The 16,236-nt window shown below is 41.6% G+C and overlaps 1 protein-coding gene across 6 annotated transcripts in view; it reads right to left on the reverse strand.

The window, feature by feature from the left end:
* Positions 1-1,070: 1,070 nt before the first annotated feature.
* The window catches only part of TRPM6 (transient receptor potential cation channel subfamily M member 6), a 227,257-nt gene continuing 212,091 nt past the window's right edge, over positions 1,071-16,236 (reverse strand). For all 6 annotated transcript variants that reach the window (XM_075598299.1, XM_075598313.1, XM_075598307.1 and 3 more), the window contains 3 exons: positions 12,137-12,188; positions 10,605-10,711; positions 1,071-2,682 (listed from right to left, as the gene is read on the reverse strand). In XM_075598299.1, coding sequence (XP_075454414.1) covers positions 2,579-2,682; positions 10,605-10,711; positions 12,137-12,188 — 263 coding nt within the window. In that variant the 3' untranslated portion in view covers positions 1,071-2,578. The remainder of the gene's footprint in view (positions 2,683-10,604; positions 10,712-12,136; positions 12,189-16,236) is intronic.

Below are 16,236 nucleotides of genomic sequence, written 5' to 3' on the forward strand. Positions count from 1 at the left end.
GTCTCGTGAGAATATCGCAGATAGGAACACAAAGTTAAAATCCACTTGATCAAAACATCGACACATGATCCATTTGCCACAAATAACAGAGGCGATCACATTGCATCAACATTATCGCCGAGCTTCAAAAATGTAAGATGATTGTTCATCGAGGCTTTCTGAATATCGTGATAGGAACGGCAAAAAAAGCGTCATTTTAAAAGTCCTGGCAAAATTTTTTTATCAACCCTCTCTGAATGAGGCCCTTAATGTTTTTGCTCATGCCGCACTCGAAGTCACGCGCAATATGGTCGTAGCCTAAGCCTTAAATGTGCAACTCAGCACCTAGTCAGCTAGGATTCCCTTGTATTCCCTGTTTTAGTGAGCATAGCTCTGATTTGCTGGAATACATTTTTTGTCCTGTCTGGTGCCTTGGTCCCGGTGATAAGTTCTCGGCTCCCATAACAATTTATATAGGAAGCAATACTGCAAAACAAAAACATTATAGTGGATATGCACTGTTATCACATGTAACTATGCTGTGTCACTAAGCAAGTACTTTAACAAACAAAAAATTGACACTGAACACCTTTAATGGGGTGATTCCACATTTGGAATCAATATTTTAGAATTTATTATATGTGACATAATTCAACAAATATGAACATAATGATTTAGATTCGCAAGTATGTGTATAATCACTGCAATTTTATTTAAAACAGAATATAAACATACAAAGTCAATTTATGTATTTGATAGTACAGTACATAGCATTTCAACAAAACAATTAGGCTAACAGAACACTATCATTTTTTTTACAGTATTAAAGCACTTACTTCATTAGACACAACAATATACAGTTACTGTTCAGCCTTATAAAAATAAAAATAAATGTAATTCCTTTAACAGATGTATATATATATATATATATATATATATATATATATATATATATACATACATACATACATACATATATATATATATATATATATATATATATATATATAGATACACATACATATATATACATATATATATATATATATATATATATATATATATATATATATATATATATAAATGCTTACAGAAAACACTAGAATAGATTTTTAGAATAGGCTTCTGCAAAATTATCTTTGACCTATTTTACCATTAAAAAGACATCAATTGCCTTATTGGTCCCTTATTTCAACTGAAAAATAACAGGATGAAGATTTAAAAATAAAGTATGTACCTTGTATTGGGCAAATAACTTACAAAATTACAAGCTTTACTTCTTCAGAATAAAAACCTGTGAGGTTTGAAAGATTGTACGCTGTAAACGACTTTATTTGTTTTCCACTTATATTACTTTTCATATGACCTATTACCAATCCATTTTTTGGAACTAGTCTGAAGCATGTTGTGAGCATCCTTAATCAGGGCACAACCCTGATAGATGCTTACGTGAAACAGAAGGAAATGTAAAAATCCCACAAAATGCTTTGCTATAGTATTTAATACATATTTGAACTGTTTCTTATGTGCATCTTTGGGCTTTTTTAATGATGGGCAGTTTACTTAAGTACTTTGGACATTTAAGAGCCTTTAAAATACCTTTCTGGTTTCAGATTTTCCATACACACGTGTCTTCCATACTGGCTCATATTAACTAAACAGCTCGTACCCTTGATACCTTCACTAGACGTTTAAGAAACATGCTGAACCCACCAAGGCCCAAATCCACAGGTTACTACATTTTAGCACAACTTGAATCCCACTCATATGAATGGGAGTAAAGGCATGCTAAATCTTAGCACCCTTATGTGGATCAGGGCCCAATTGTTCAAGCCCTTACTTAAAATGCAGCCCTTACTTAAAATGCTGTTAAAACACCCTGATGAAATATGAGTCAGGCTGGCCTCGTGCACCACTACAAAAAGAATGTGTCGTTTTGTCTCTAACATGAAGCAAGGTATTCATATTTTGGTCAACCAAAAATATCAGTTTCATCCTTTGAAAGCCCAATGACTGGGGAAGAAGAGCTCAAAGAAGAAGAATCCAAGACAAGAGAAGCTCTGTTGGTCTTATGGCACACAAGACTATCTCAGCTATTAGGACGGCGTCCCTATGAATAAGGTCCAAGTCCAAACAAGTGTGGCTGTCTTGAAGTGAGTTAGTTCACCAAATATGTTGATTAAACATCTGAAGCTTTAAAAATGTTTATGGTTCTGAAACAAAAAAATGGCTAATGGAAAAACCATCATTGTGTGGTTGTAGAATGTTCTAATTTAAGCTACAAACAGGCTTATTAGAGTACACCTCCTTATATCTACAGAGATAGGCAGAACATGAAGATTTCTGCACCGATGAAGAGGACTACTGGATTAATCAGAGTAACCACAATACATTATTTTCAGTCTGGTAATGCAGGGCGAAATCTGCAGAAAATCTGGAGTACTGTAAGTTCAGGTAGTCATTCACAAAATGTTACTTTTGTGCAATGTTGTGTAGAATATATCGGTTTTTCCCATTCATTCATTTTCCCATGCAGGGAATCTGGACCACTGCAGTGCTGAGTACAGAAGTTATTGTAAAGTTTCTTAGACTTGTTGCATTACAATCTTGTATTGTATTCTAAACATTCTTCATCTGTTTCTGTTTCTCCAATTTCAAACCCTAGATTGATCCTCCCAGGTGAGTAGTCATTTCTTTTCAAATCTGTAGGTAAGATACAGTAAGGATGAAATATTTCAGAGCAAAGGCAAAAACTGACAGATTAGACCAAAAAACAATGGGGTGTACATAGAAGTGCTTTTTAACCTATCTCCTATTAAATCCATTGGTCTCGTGGGAGTTTACAAGGGGCTCCATAAGAAGAAATAGGTAATGGCAGATATTTTACTCTTCAAGACTAAATAGTTACATGTTTTGTCATACCTTTTAATTTAACCTTTCAAAAGACATTACAATGTAACACTTATTATTAAAAAAATCAATTTTAAAGGTTCTAAATATAAGGTTGAGTTACGGAAGTTGCATAAGTATTATTACTGTATGGAGTATTTATTTTTTTTACAAATCCTCTTTGGTGTAATGCATACAACTCCAAGCAACACAAAAAAAAACAATGTGGTCTCAAAAAATCAGTTTTGTGTTGATAATTTTGGACCAATTACTGCCCTTTTTGTCTGACTAAATAAACAATAAAAGACTATTGTAGACCAGAGATGCTCAAATCCAGTCCTCAAGAACCCCAGCAGGTCAGGGTTTTATGATATCCCTATTTCAGCACAGGTGCTACAGTCTTTGACTGAGCCACCAGTGCTGAAGCAGGGATATCCTGAAAACCTGTTGGGGGTCTCGAGAACTGGAGTTGAGCACCCCTGTTGTAGAGGGGGTTACTCTCTAACCAGCATTTGTTAATGGTAGTTTTTGTGCAATGGTGCCCCGATCGACACAATCACAGTTCAATGAATAACCCACATTGCCACACCCATGTAAAAATACAACAATACAAACTTATTTTTATTATTTACAGTAATAATTGTATATTATTATTATTTATAGTAATGTAATACCATTAATAGTATTTTCTAGATCATTTAAAGCCGTTTTCTGTCACATGACTGCTCTAAAACATGTGAGCGTATTTTAGCTCGGGTTTCTATTTTTCGTACTAAAGTACTCCTGTACTGTATTTTTATTCAACATATAATCTAATTTCAACCATGTTTATACTGTACAGATGGCAATGAGAATTTCTTTCTAGGGATATTTCCTGATATAGTTATATATTAATTATAACTGGATTCACTAAAGGTCACAAATCACTTAGCAAGGTGCACAACCACTAGAGTCTGCAACCTACTATATTCAACTATGACTGGCACAAAGTTTCCTGCAGAATGTCACTACTGTACTAAAGAATCTTTTTATTTTGTGCTTTTTTACAAACGTGACTTTAGTCCAGGGTCTTGGTACATTGAAGCACTGTAATAAAGGGGAAATCCTCAGTGGAGTAATGTATTATCAAGCATTGTAATGGTTGTTTCAAAATATAGGATATATGTGACCAGAAGGAAAAACGGAAAATAAAGGCAATTTATGCAATCTGTTTTTTTTGTAAGTGGAATTGCATTTTTAAATATGATCACAAACGTATTTTGTGGGTAGTATTTACTTTAAAAGCAATTGCCAAAAGCTCAGCATTCTTACCAAGCACTTTTAGAGACTGAATAGAAAAAAAGTGTCTTCAATTTTATTTGCATGAATAAGGTGACCATATTTTTAAAGTGACAAACTGGGCCAAAATACAAACGTATTTATTAATCATACTGTAAATGTATTAATCACTTTCCCTCTCTTACCGCACTCTCACTCCTCCACCTCTTCCCCATCCCTCTTACACCCCCTCTTTCCCACTCAATGCCTGCACCGCACACTCAAACCTTCACCCCACCCAGCCCCAATTTCCCACCCCTTCCCCAAGAATCACAAACACACAGACAAAAACATCCAGCAAGAATCCCCCCCAGAATCACACACACCTCCCCCCACCAAGAAACACACACACACACACTTCCCCCATCAAGAATCACACACACCAACCATCACCAAGAATCACACACATACACACTTCCCCCTACCAAGAATCACACACACACTTCCCACTACCAAAAATCACACACCTCACCCCACCAAGAAAAAAACACACACATTAACTAAAATGTCTCCTATGTACCAGCGTTGAAATAGCCACTCCCGGATGTTCGGAGCAGCAGTTTCAAAACAAGTACAAATTAGATGTTTTACTCAGCCTTTCGGGACACTGGGACCAGTGCTCTAACACCGGTAATGTCCCCGTCAAACCGATATGTACAGTATGGTCACCTTAAGCATGCATCCAATACCACAATACATATTATTAAGATATGGATCTCTCAATGGCCCTAATATTGATACTCCACTCTCCTCCAAATAATTTACCTCACTGAGGCCTTAGAAGCCGTTTGCACCCACCATACGTTTATAGTACTACCGCCTACTCTTCCACTTCGAATTAAGGCCTTTAACATATACAGGTACTCAAAGGATCACTGACATGAAGACTCCTGGTCACTCATCACTCCACCCCCCACCCCCCTTTTTTTTCTCTCTTTCTCTCCTCCTTCCTCCCCTTCCCAAATCAAGTCATTACAAAGCATTGTACATGCCTTTCTTGCCATATGTGGTAATAGGAATCTGTGTATCCACCTGGGACAGACTGTATTTCTTTGCACCCTGGTCCGCCACCTCTGTCTCTTCTGTACCCCATTTACCCATAAACGCAACAAAAAATAATTTCAAAATAAATAGAGCATGGAAGTCAGTATGTATACTTAGCCTTTCTAATAAACAGTATATTGTTATTTATAGTTCTTAATAACTCAATTATTCAATTTAGCCTTCATACACATAGCGGTCATGTAACTATATCTACTCAGAGTATACCTCACTAATTCTTTGATGGCTGCATACATACTAAATCAAATGAGTCAGTTACATGAGTTACATGTTTAGCAGTTACAGCCAAATGTAACACACCTATTTTGCCATTAAGAGAGCAAATAGAAATATTAAGTTCCATGCAATGGCTTTTAAGAAATTATAATAAAAAGTGATCTCATTTAGTATGTGTTAATTAAGTAATAATCCCCGAAGAACAGGGCATTACTGGCCAATAATGCCCTGTTCTGAAAGGATTATTACAATATAGACTAAATGTAGGCTTTTTTTTATATATATAAATAAAAGACAGTTTTGTATATTTATATAGATTTTTTTATTAAAATAAAATGGTAAATACATTAAAGCACCTCCTATATACACTTACACTGCAGCAATCTATATCCACCCACTGCCGCCCCCTCTGTGTGTACACACACACACAACACACTGCAGCTCTACACATAAACAGCTACACACACATACACACAAAACACATAAACTGCTGCTACACACAAAGTCTGTAGCTACATCCATACACTACTGCTGATACACACACATACATACAACACAACAGCACCACACACTGCAGCTCTACACACACAAGCTGCTGTTACACACACACACACAAACTCTGCAGCTACACACACACAAATTCTTCAACTACACACACACACACACACACACACACAAACTCTGCAGCTACACACACACAAACTTAGCAGCTACACACACACAAACAGAAACAAAAAACAGCGCAAAAACGCAAATGGTGAAGTATATCAAATGTAATTAACAATAAAATTGGGTAAGTATTCCGCGTACATGAAAAAGTAGAAACAAGAGCATTGAGTGTGTTAAAACACACAGGTTACCCGTCAACAGAACCCAAAGCTGCAAGCAGGAACAGATCCCTCTGGTAACAGGACTCCATCTCAGCTCCTCAGGGGGGTGGTGGCTTTTTCCACAGGTGATGTAGTTAATCCATCTTGGAGTACTCGTCTCAACAAGGAAGTTTCCCCGCATCAGATGGTATCACAGTCCCAAGTAGATAGCAGATGTAAACTCTCAAATGCAGTAAACACACCACTGACAAGATGATGTATAGTCTGTAGTTACAGGCAGAGTTGTGCGTACCCTCTGCACATATAGCGCCAAGGTATGATTTCAAGACAGATAGGAGCTCCAGACGAAACACTCAGAGTGTGCTCGGCAAACCAGCAATACCTCCGCTGAGAGCGGTCACTCCTTCGTGGCCCGTTACAGGGGCAAAGTAGCCGGCATTAAGACACACAGGACAGTGTAACGAATGTGCTCAGCAAGCCAGCAGTGCCTCTGCTGAATGTGGTCACACATAGATACACATGGCACAGTATACAAGCAATCTAAAGGTAGACTAAAAACAGCACTTAGGCAAGCTATCCTGTTTTGAAATCATACCTTGGCGCTATATGTGCGGTCTAGTGTTTGGGGGTGCTGAGCCACCCCTCCATTACAGTTGAAGACGCTTTTCATGACACTTGTATGTATTGTCTCTCTCTCTCTCTCTCTCTCTCTCTCTTTCTCTCTCATAGTTAATCCATCTTGGAGTACTCGTCTCAACAAGGATGCTGCTTCCTGCCCTGTCTCAGAGCTGTTCTGACAAAAGGAAAAGCTGATTGGCTACAAATAAACCCTTTGCAAGCTGCCAAAAATTCCGGCCATTACTGAATGAATAATATTGCGTGCAGCGCGATTCACAAAGCAGTGATAACACTGCAGAATCGTGCTTAAAAGGCGTTTTTTCACCAAAGCACAGACAGTGATAAAAAAGTCATACGATATGGTAAAAAAAGCTAACTCGCCATTTTTTGCCAGTCAATGCGATTCACAAAGCAGTAATAAGTGAATCATACTGTAAAAGCTCAGCATTTCTTTTCACCAGCTAAAGGCTGGCACAAAAAAGATTGAGCCATGAATAAAAGCATTGTTTATGTTTTTTTACACAGCATTAATACAAGAAACCAGAGGGTGTCCCCGGGTGGTTCACAAGGGTGTCCGGGGGTCCTCGGGTGGTGTCCAGGGGTATCTGGGGGTCTCCAGGTGGTCACTGCGGGTGTCCGGGGGCCTCCAGGTGGTCCCCGCGGGTGTCTGGGAGCCCTCAGGTGGTCCCCACGGGTCTCCGGGGGTCCACACTGGCCTGCGGTACCAATCCTGTGCCCAAAAAAACACAACAGCCAATACTTTTAAATAAATACACCCCCCTCCCCCCCTGCCCCCTAACACATACACATACAGTACAGTAATGCGCAAAATTATTATTATCCAGATATGAATAATAGTGCATTTGTCCATTAAAACTTAAACATTAACAAGCAGAAAGAAAGTATATAAAACTTGCACTCACCCCTGCCAAGCTGCCACCATGAAGGGCGTCCATGTCTTCCGTTGCCACAAACAATACAGTACAATAAAAAATACAATCTAATGTCCCCTAACCCCTTAATCACCTTAGCGGTTAGTAACCACTATAGTAATTAAGGGGTTACACACCCCCCCCCGACTATCCACCCAGGAAGCCTAACCACCCTCTCCAGGAAACTACCCCCACCCTCCACCCATTCATTGGTACAGTGGGTACATCATGCTCATAAAATATGATAATATAGCAACAAATGGTGAAGCAACCAAAAAACAGGCCCAAAATAAAACACATTACATATAAACTAAACACATTAGAAATGCCAATAAACCAATTGATTGGCACAGTGGGAATCATGTCCATATATTATCTACTAAACATCTAAAGGGTGGTTAGGCCTCCTGGGTTCGTAGTGGGGGATGGTGGGTTAACCCATTAATTACTATAGCGGTTATTAACCGCTAATGTGATTAAGTGATTAGGGGCCATTAGATTGTATTTTGTATCGCATTGTTTATGGCAACGGAGGACATGGACGGTGATGAGGATGAGGAGGACCTTCATTGTGGCAGGCTTGCAAGGGTGAGTGCACGTTTTATTTACTTTATTTCTGCTTGTTAATGTTTTATTTTAAATGGGCAAATGCACTATTATCTATATCTGGATAAAAGTAATTTTGACCATTACTGTACTGTATCTGTTATGGGGAGGGGGGGGGTGTATTTATTTCAAAGAACTGGTTAATGTTTTTGGGGTGGGGCACAGGATTGGTACCGCAGGCCAGCGGGGACCCCTGGACACCCGCTGGAACCACCCGAGGACCCACAGACACCCACAGGGACCACCCGAGGGCCCCATCCGGCCTTTAGTAACATTCCTGTGTTTAAAAATAATTTATGGCTTTAATGTATGTTAGGGGGTATAGAGGTTGTTGTGGGCAAAGGGGGTGGGTGGGTAGTACATATTGCAAAGATTATTGGGGGCAATTGCCCCCAATAAAGCTGCTATTCTACTTTAACCCTTTCATTGCCTTTGCAGGTAGCCATTAAAGTAATGAAGCTGCTTTTATGTATTTTTTTTAATTGTGTGCGGGAGCAGGTGGTCTCCTGAGCTGAACCGCTTTGAATTCAGGTTCACGGACCCCCTTCTTCCCGAGTTATAGGCCCCAGTATGGGGCATTCGATGCCAGTATTGCTGCCATTGTTTAAATCATCTGCGTCATGTTACTGGTTGATATAAATAATGAAAGATATACCGGCACCTCATATCTGGGCCTGTATATCGGGAAGCAGGGGGTCCCGAGGCAGAAATCAATGTGGTTAATCTCAGGAGGCCCCCTGCTCCCGCACACTATTAATAAAAATTACATTAAAGCAGCTTCATTACCATAGTGGGTAGCCGCTAAGGTAATTCATTATTTTTAATTGATATGTGTTTTGATACTAGTGTATATGTGCAGGGGTCACCTGAGCTGAACCTGATTGGTTCATCAAGAATGAATTTGAAACACTGCGCTAAAAACAAACATTGCTGCGATACTACTTCCCAGGGGGTCACATGACGAGGGAGATTAAAAGCACAGGGGATACTGGCACCCCATAACGGTGACCTGTATTTCGGGAAGTAGGGGTCCCCAAGGCTGAAACCAATGCGGTTCAGCTCAGGAGACCCCCTGCACATGTACACTATTATTAAAATCAATATTTCTGCTGTACGAAGCCGTGCATGGAGACGCAGCGTCTCCATGCAGCTCTTACAGGCTACTTTTTTTTTTCTATCAGCTATCGTGCTGTAGAATTGACAGCACGATAGCCGGAGAAAAAATACCAGGTCGCACGACAGTGCATTTTTGTGATCAGACTTAAAAAAAATGCCCTTTACTTCTTTGTGAATCCCACGTTTGGCTTCATTTCTTATAGCACAATTACAAAGATCTAAATCGGACGCGATATCACTGATTCTATCACTGCTTAGTGAATCGCCCCCTACGTATCAGAAATAAGCAATATTTAATTAATTTAGTCTTATACATCTGCTCTTTTAGTAAATAAACACAATAGATTAGACTAACAAAAAAATTATTTATTTTACACATATTTCAGACATGACCTGCAACTACAACTAGTGTATGAGTGCAAAGTTTTCCGTGAAGTTAACAACTTAACAAGCTAGTTAACAAGGTATAAAGAAACAAAGAACTGCACGAGTCTGGCTCGCCAAATATAAACTGAATATACTGCAGGTTCCACATGGTCCTAACAAAACTCCCGATAGAAACTAAGGCTTAAAATGGGAAACGGATACAGTATTTATGTGCCCTTTTGACACCGTAGGGGTAACTTTCATATAATTTTGTGTTGAATAGCTGGTTATTACGTTATATATCTTTTCATTGAGGTGATTGACAGGCCAAGGGCAAAATAAGTAGGCACGAAGCAGCATGTGTACTTAATAGACTCAGCAGCAATGAAAGACAGTCTCATCATGTGCCTCATTTAATGTAAAAGTGTCAATGCTGTTTAATCTCTTCTCTGAGCAGCTCTTAAGTAAATCCCTTCCTAAACTCCTCTCAGAATATTTTTATAATCTTGCAACCAGAAAGTCAGCATTCGACTGGAAATAAGGCAGCACTTTTAAATATATATATATATATATATATATATATATATATATATTTCTTTATTGACTAGTTCCAGATTCACACAGAATGGACATTGACAAACAAAATAGGATAAAAAAGGCATGTAATACATACCAGGAAGTTTGAACTTTCTACAGCAGGAGTTGCAACGGTGCTTTGAAACAAAGTTTGTAAGCGCATCTTCTCCTAAATTGGCTGGCCCAAACACCATGCCTCTTGTACTAAAAGAAATAGTAAGTCAAATTAGAAAAGACAGTAAATTCCATAGTAAGATTAAGTGAAGTTTGTATAACTGCCTTACATGTCATAAAAAGTGTACAGTACATCTGGGGCACTTGCAAGGTTAGTTTACATACCTATATTTAGATCACACGCGCACAGACACACACACAATATACACTGTCCACAAGAATGTTTCATTCTTGTTATTTGCCTGGATATGTCTGGCGTCGGCTTTACACAGCAAAACCCAATGTACTGTAAAGCACCTACAGATGCAGCGGCCGTTATTCGAACAAATCTCGAAATGGAATTTCAAGATATGCCCGAGCTCCTCAAGATGTGTGAAGCAGCAGACTAATGGCCCATCGGAGTAACACAGCAGGGGTCCCTGCTGTGTCAGTCCTACCAGGTCGGCCTCTCTGTAATAGACGCGCAGTAAGATATAGGCTGAATCAGTCACTCTAACTGCACGCCATGCAATGCCTGCGAAGGCAATGAAGGGGTTAAGGCACAGTACTGTAGCAGATTACATTACAAAATGTACTGTACTACCCACCCACTAATACACACCCACACTCTGTGTCCCCCCCATAAAACCATGATTTATTATTTTACACACAGGATTAATACTCCAGGCCGACGGGGGTCACCGGTGGTCCAGACGGGTGTCCGTAGGCCCCACAGTGCACCCCGGAGGGTACCAACGGGTGTCTGGGGGCCTATATATATATACGTATATATATATATGCACATACATACATACAGACGCAAGATCACAATTGGTTTTGCATTTTATATTAGCCTTTGAAGATATGCAGTAAGGATTAATGTGACATTAATGTAGGTGTGACATATATTATTCGTTTCATGGGTGCTGTCATAGTCCGAAGTGGAGTGAGCTGGATCATCGGGGGCAGCTGCAGGAGGAAGGGGGTCTTTCCGGACATATATATGGCACACCTACATTAATGTCACATTAATCTTTACTGCATATCTTCAAAGGCTAATATAAAATGCAAAACCAATTGTGATCTTGCGTCTGTATGTATGTATGTGCATATACGTATATGTATGTGGTATATATATATATATATATATATATATATATATATATATGTATATATATATTTATATATATATATACACTTATTTGCAACACACTAATGTCAACAAAAGTAAATAGAAACCTATAAATTATGGTTGATTAGATTCACAATCGTTCCAAGTTACACAAACTGGGAAAACACTTTAAATATATTGGACTCATTTAACTCTGGATTAAGACAACCAGACTCTCATTTGAAATGTACAAATCTGCAGAGATGCCCTCATGCTGAAGACAGATGGACAGACAATCTCTACTGAATTTTACATCGGCTTTGGCATTTTCAGAGTGGCAGCTTGCAAAACGAGATTAAACTTACTGCTTGTCTTCCGGTTTAATAACAGATGGATCTGTAAGATTTTCTCCAACACCTGTAAAAAAAAAAACGAAAAATGAATCAAGTTCATTTGAACTTTAACCACTTTACCTCCACAACACATTGTTCTGTAGGATTAACTAGCACTGATGTAGTTAAGAATTACTCTGCTCAATGAAATGTATAAATGGAATGATCAAAACAGGCTTAAATTAGCTAAAAATCTTAATAAACACATTGATGAAAGTGTGGAATAGCAAATTGGCCTAGAAGTGACACCTATGCGGCACTGTAAGAGGCATAGGCCTCTTGCCTACTGTATGTCATTCAACATACTGTACACTAAAGCTGCCTTCTAGATACTAAAAACTGGAGCTGGATTCACAGCACAATGCATATAAGCCACAGACACATAAGTGTTCTTTATTTAGCCACATAATCTTTTGAACCCTCAGGATGTACACCATAAATAGGTTGACATGATGTCTCGGTTTAGCCGGGACAGGATATTCCTGTTATTTTTAGGTCTGTCCCGGTGCCCCGACATTCTTTAAAATGTCCCAGTTTTTGCTATTTGTCCAGTTTTCAAAGTCGGAGAGCGGAGGAAGCCAGCAGGGAGGAGAGCAGAGGCTGGGTCTGGCTGCAGCAGCAGAGGAGTGTGGGGGAAGGGCCGGCTACTGAGGAGTGTGGTGGCAGGGTTAGCTTCAGAGGAACCCCAGTGGTAAGATCGAGAAATCAGTGAGAACCTCTGGTGTCTGCTACTAGGGCCAGAGATGGATCTCCCCCCCCCCCCACCTGCTCCACAGTGACAGGTAGGGACCATCCATAGAAACACACAATGGGGGGACTGAGACTCACAGAATGGGAAGACAGAGACTCACAGAATGGGAAGACAGAGACTCACAGAATGGGGAGACAGAGACACACAGAATGTGAAGACAGAGACTCACAGAATGGGGAGACAGAGACACACAGAATGGGGAGAGAGACAGACACACTGGAGAGAGCAGACACATAGAATGGGGAGGGGGAGACAGACATTAATGGGGAGAGGGAGAGAGGCACACAGAATAGGGAGGGGGAGAGAGCGATAAAAGGAAGGGGAGAGAGAAAAAGGAGGAATGGGAACAGAGAGAATGAATGGAGGAATGGGAAGAGAGAGAATGAATGGATGGGGGGGAGAGAATGCAGGGATGGGGGGGCAGAGAGAATAGAGGGATGGGAGAGAGAAGGGAGGGATGGGGGAGGGAGAAAATGGAGGGATGGGGAGAGAATGGAGGGATGGGGAGGGAGAAGGGAGGGATGGGGAGAGAATGGAGGGATAGGGGAGAGAATGGAGGGATAGGGGAGAGAGAAGGGAGGGATGGGGAGAGAGAATGGAGGGATGGGGGAGAGAGAGAATGGAGGGATGAGGGAAGGGAGAGAATGGGGGGAAGAAAGAGAATAGGGGGTGGAGAGAGAGGATGGGAGGGGAAAAAGAGGATGGGGAGAATTTGGGGGGAGAAAGAAGATAGATGAGAGAGGATGGTGGGGAGAGAGAGAGGATGGGGGAGAATTTGGGAGAGAAAGAAGATGGGTGAGAGGATGGGGAGGGAGTGAGAGGATGGAGGGAGAGAGGATGGGGGAAGAGAGGGAGGATTGGGGAGGGAGGATTGGTGCGAGAGAGGGAGGATTGGGGGGGTAGAGAGAGGACAGGAGGAGAGAGAGGACGGGGAGAGAGAGGATGGGGAAGAAAGAGGATGGATGTGAAGATAATGGATGGGGGAGAGAGAGGATGGGAGGGAAGAGAGAGGATGGGAGGGAAGAGAAACGATGAGAGAGAAGAGTGAGGATTAGGGTGGAAGAGAGGATGGTGTGGAAGAGAGAGTGTGGTGGTGGAAGAGAGAGTTTGGTGGTGGAAGAGAGAGGATGGAGGAGTAGAGAGAGGATGGGGGAAGAGAGACGATTGAGGGGTAGAGAGAGGATGGGGGTAGAGAGAGAATGGGGATGTAAGAGAGAGGATGGGGAGGGAAGAGAGAGGATGGAGGGGGAAGATAGAGGATGGAGGGGGAAGAGGATGGGGGAGGTGAGAGGATGGGGGGAAGAGAGGATGGGGGGAAGGGAGGATGGGGGGAAGAGAGGATGGGGTAAGAGAGGGTGGGGTAAGAGAGGGTGGGGTAAGAGAGGGGATGGGGGAAAAGCGAGAGGACAGGAAGGAAGAGACAGGATCTGGGGAGAGAGGACGGGTAAGAGAAGATGTGGAAGAGAGAGGATGTGGGGAAGAGAGAGAATGAGGGAAGAGAGAGAATGGGGGGAAGAGAAAGGATGAGGTGGAAGTAAGAGGATGGTGGGGAGAGAGGATTGTGAAGGGAAAAGGGGATGGGGGAAGAGATAGGATGGGGGGAAAGATAGAGGATGGGAAAGAGAGAAGATGGGGGAAGAGAGAATGGATCAATGGTGAGGAGAGAGAGAATTGAAGGATGCAAGGGAAGAGAGAGAATGGAGAGATGGGGAGAAAATGGAGGCATGGGGAAAGAGAGAATGGAGAGAGAGAGAGAATGAAGGAAAGGGGGAATGGGAGAGATAGAGAATGGAGGTATGGGGGGAGAGAGAATGGAAGGATGGGGAAAGAGAGAGTGGAGGTATGGGAGAGAGAGAGAATGGAGGGAAGAGGGAGAGAAAGAATGGAGGGAAGGGAGAAAGAGAAATGGAGGGATGGGGAAGCGAGAGGATAGGGGGAAGAAAGAGGAAGGGGTGGAGAATGGAGAGATACAGGGGGAGAGAGAGAATGGAGGGATGGGGGAGAGAGATAATGGAGAGATGGAGGGGAGAGAGAGAATGGAGGAATGGAGAGGAGAGAAAGAGAATGGAGGTATGGAGGGGAGGGAGGGAGGGAATGGAGGGATGGGGAGAGAGAATGGAGGGAGTGGGGAGAGATAATGGAGGGATAGGGGGAGAAAGAGAATGGAGGGATGGGGGAGAGAGAGAATGGAGAGATGGAGGGGAGAGAGAATGGAGGAATGGAGGGGGAGAGAGAATGGAGGAATGGAGGGGAGAGAGGATGGAGGGATGGGGAGAGAAAGAATGAGGGATGGTCGAGAGAGAAAACGGAGGTATTGGGAGAGAGAATAGAGGGATGGGGAGAGAATGGAGGGATGGGGAGATAGAAATGGAGGGATGGGAGAGAGAAATGGAGGGATGGGGCAGTGAGAATGGAGGGATGGGGCAGTGAGAATGGAGAGATCGGGGAGAGAGAGAATGGAGGAGGGGGAGAAAGAATTGAGGGATGGGGAGAGAGAGGATGGATGGATGGATGGGGAGAGAGAGAATATAGTGATTTGGGAGAGGGAGAGAGTGGAGGATAGGGGGAGAGAATGTAAGGATGAGGGGGAGAGGGGAATATAGAATGGAGGGAAAGGGGATATAGAATGGAGGGAAGGGGGAGAGAGAGAATGGAGAGATGTGGGAGAGAGAGAATGGAGGGGTGGGGAAGAGAGAGTGAATGGACGGGTGGGGGAGAGAATGGAGGGAGAGACTAAAAGGATGGGGGAAGAGATAAATGGAAGGGGGAGAGAGAATGAAAGGGAAGTGAGGAGAGAATAGAGGGAAGGGGGAGAGAGAGAATGGATGGAATGAGGGAGAGAGAGAGAGAGAGAATGGGGAGAAAGAGTGTGTGTGATAGAAGGATAGGTGACAGAGAGGGGAGGAAAGACAAAGGTGAGGGGCACAGTTGGTTATGTCATTTGTTATATAAATATTTATTTTTTTATGTGTCACGCTTTTTACTTTTGTAAATCTGGTCACCCTAACCATAAAGAACATTAGTCACTGGGTTTCATGCCACAGACATCCCACATATTGTACCCAAGACCCAATTGCCAATAGATGTAATGCAGATTAGGTGCAGAAACAATGACATATTGCAATAAGCCACTTTTGGTTTAAAAGTGTAAACCAAAATAGAGCTAAAATAGTACTGAATACTTTAAAGAGAGACAGAGACATCTGCTGTATATTTGTGGGAAAACCACTTTATATTTCTAATGCATCAGAAAGGCAACACTGTTTTTAAACATATATAATTGAACATCTAAGAAATTACATAAAGGGTCTAAAAAATGATC

The sequence above is a fragment of the Ascaphus truei genome, chromosome 1, assembly GCF_040206685.1.
Source record: "Ascaphus truei isolate aAscTru1 chromosome 1, aAscTru1.hap1, whole genome shotgun sequence".
NCBI classification, from domain to species: domain Eukaryota; kingdom Metazoa; phylum Chordata; class Amphibia; order Anura; family Ascaphidae; genus Ascaphus; species Ascaphus truei.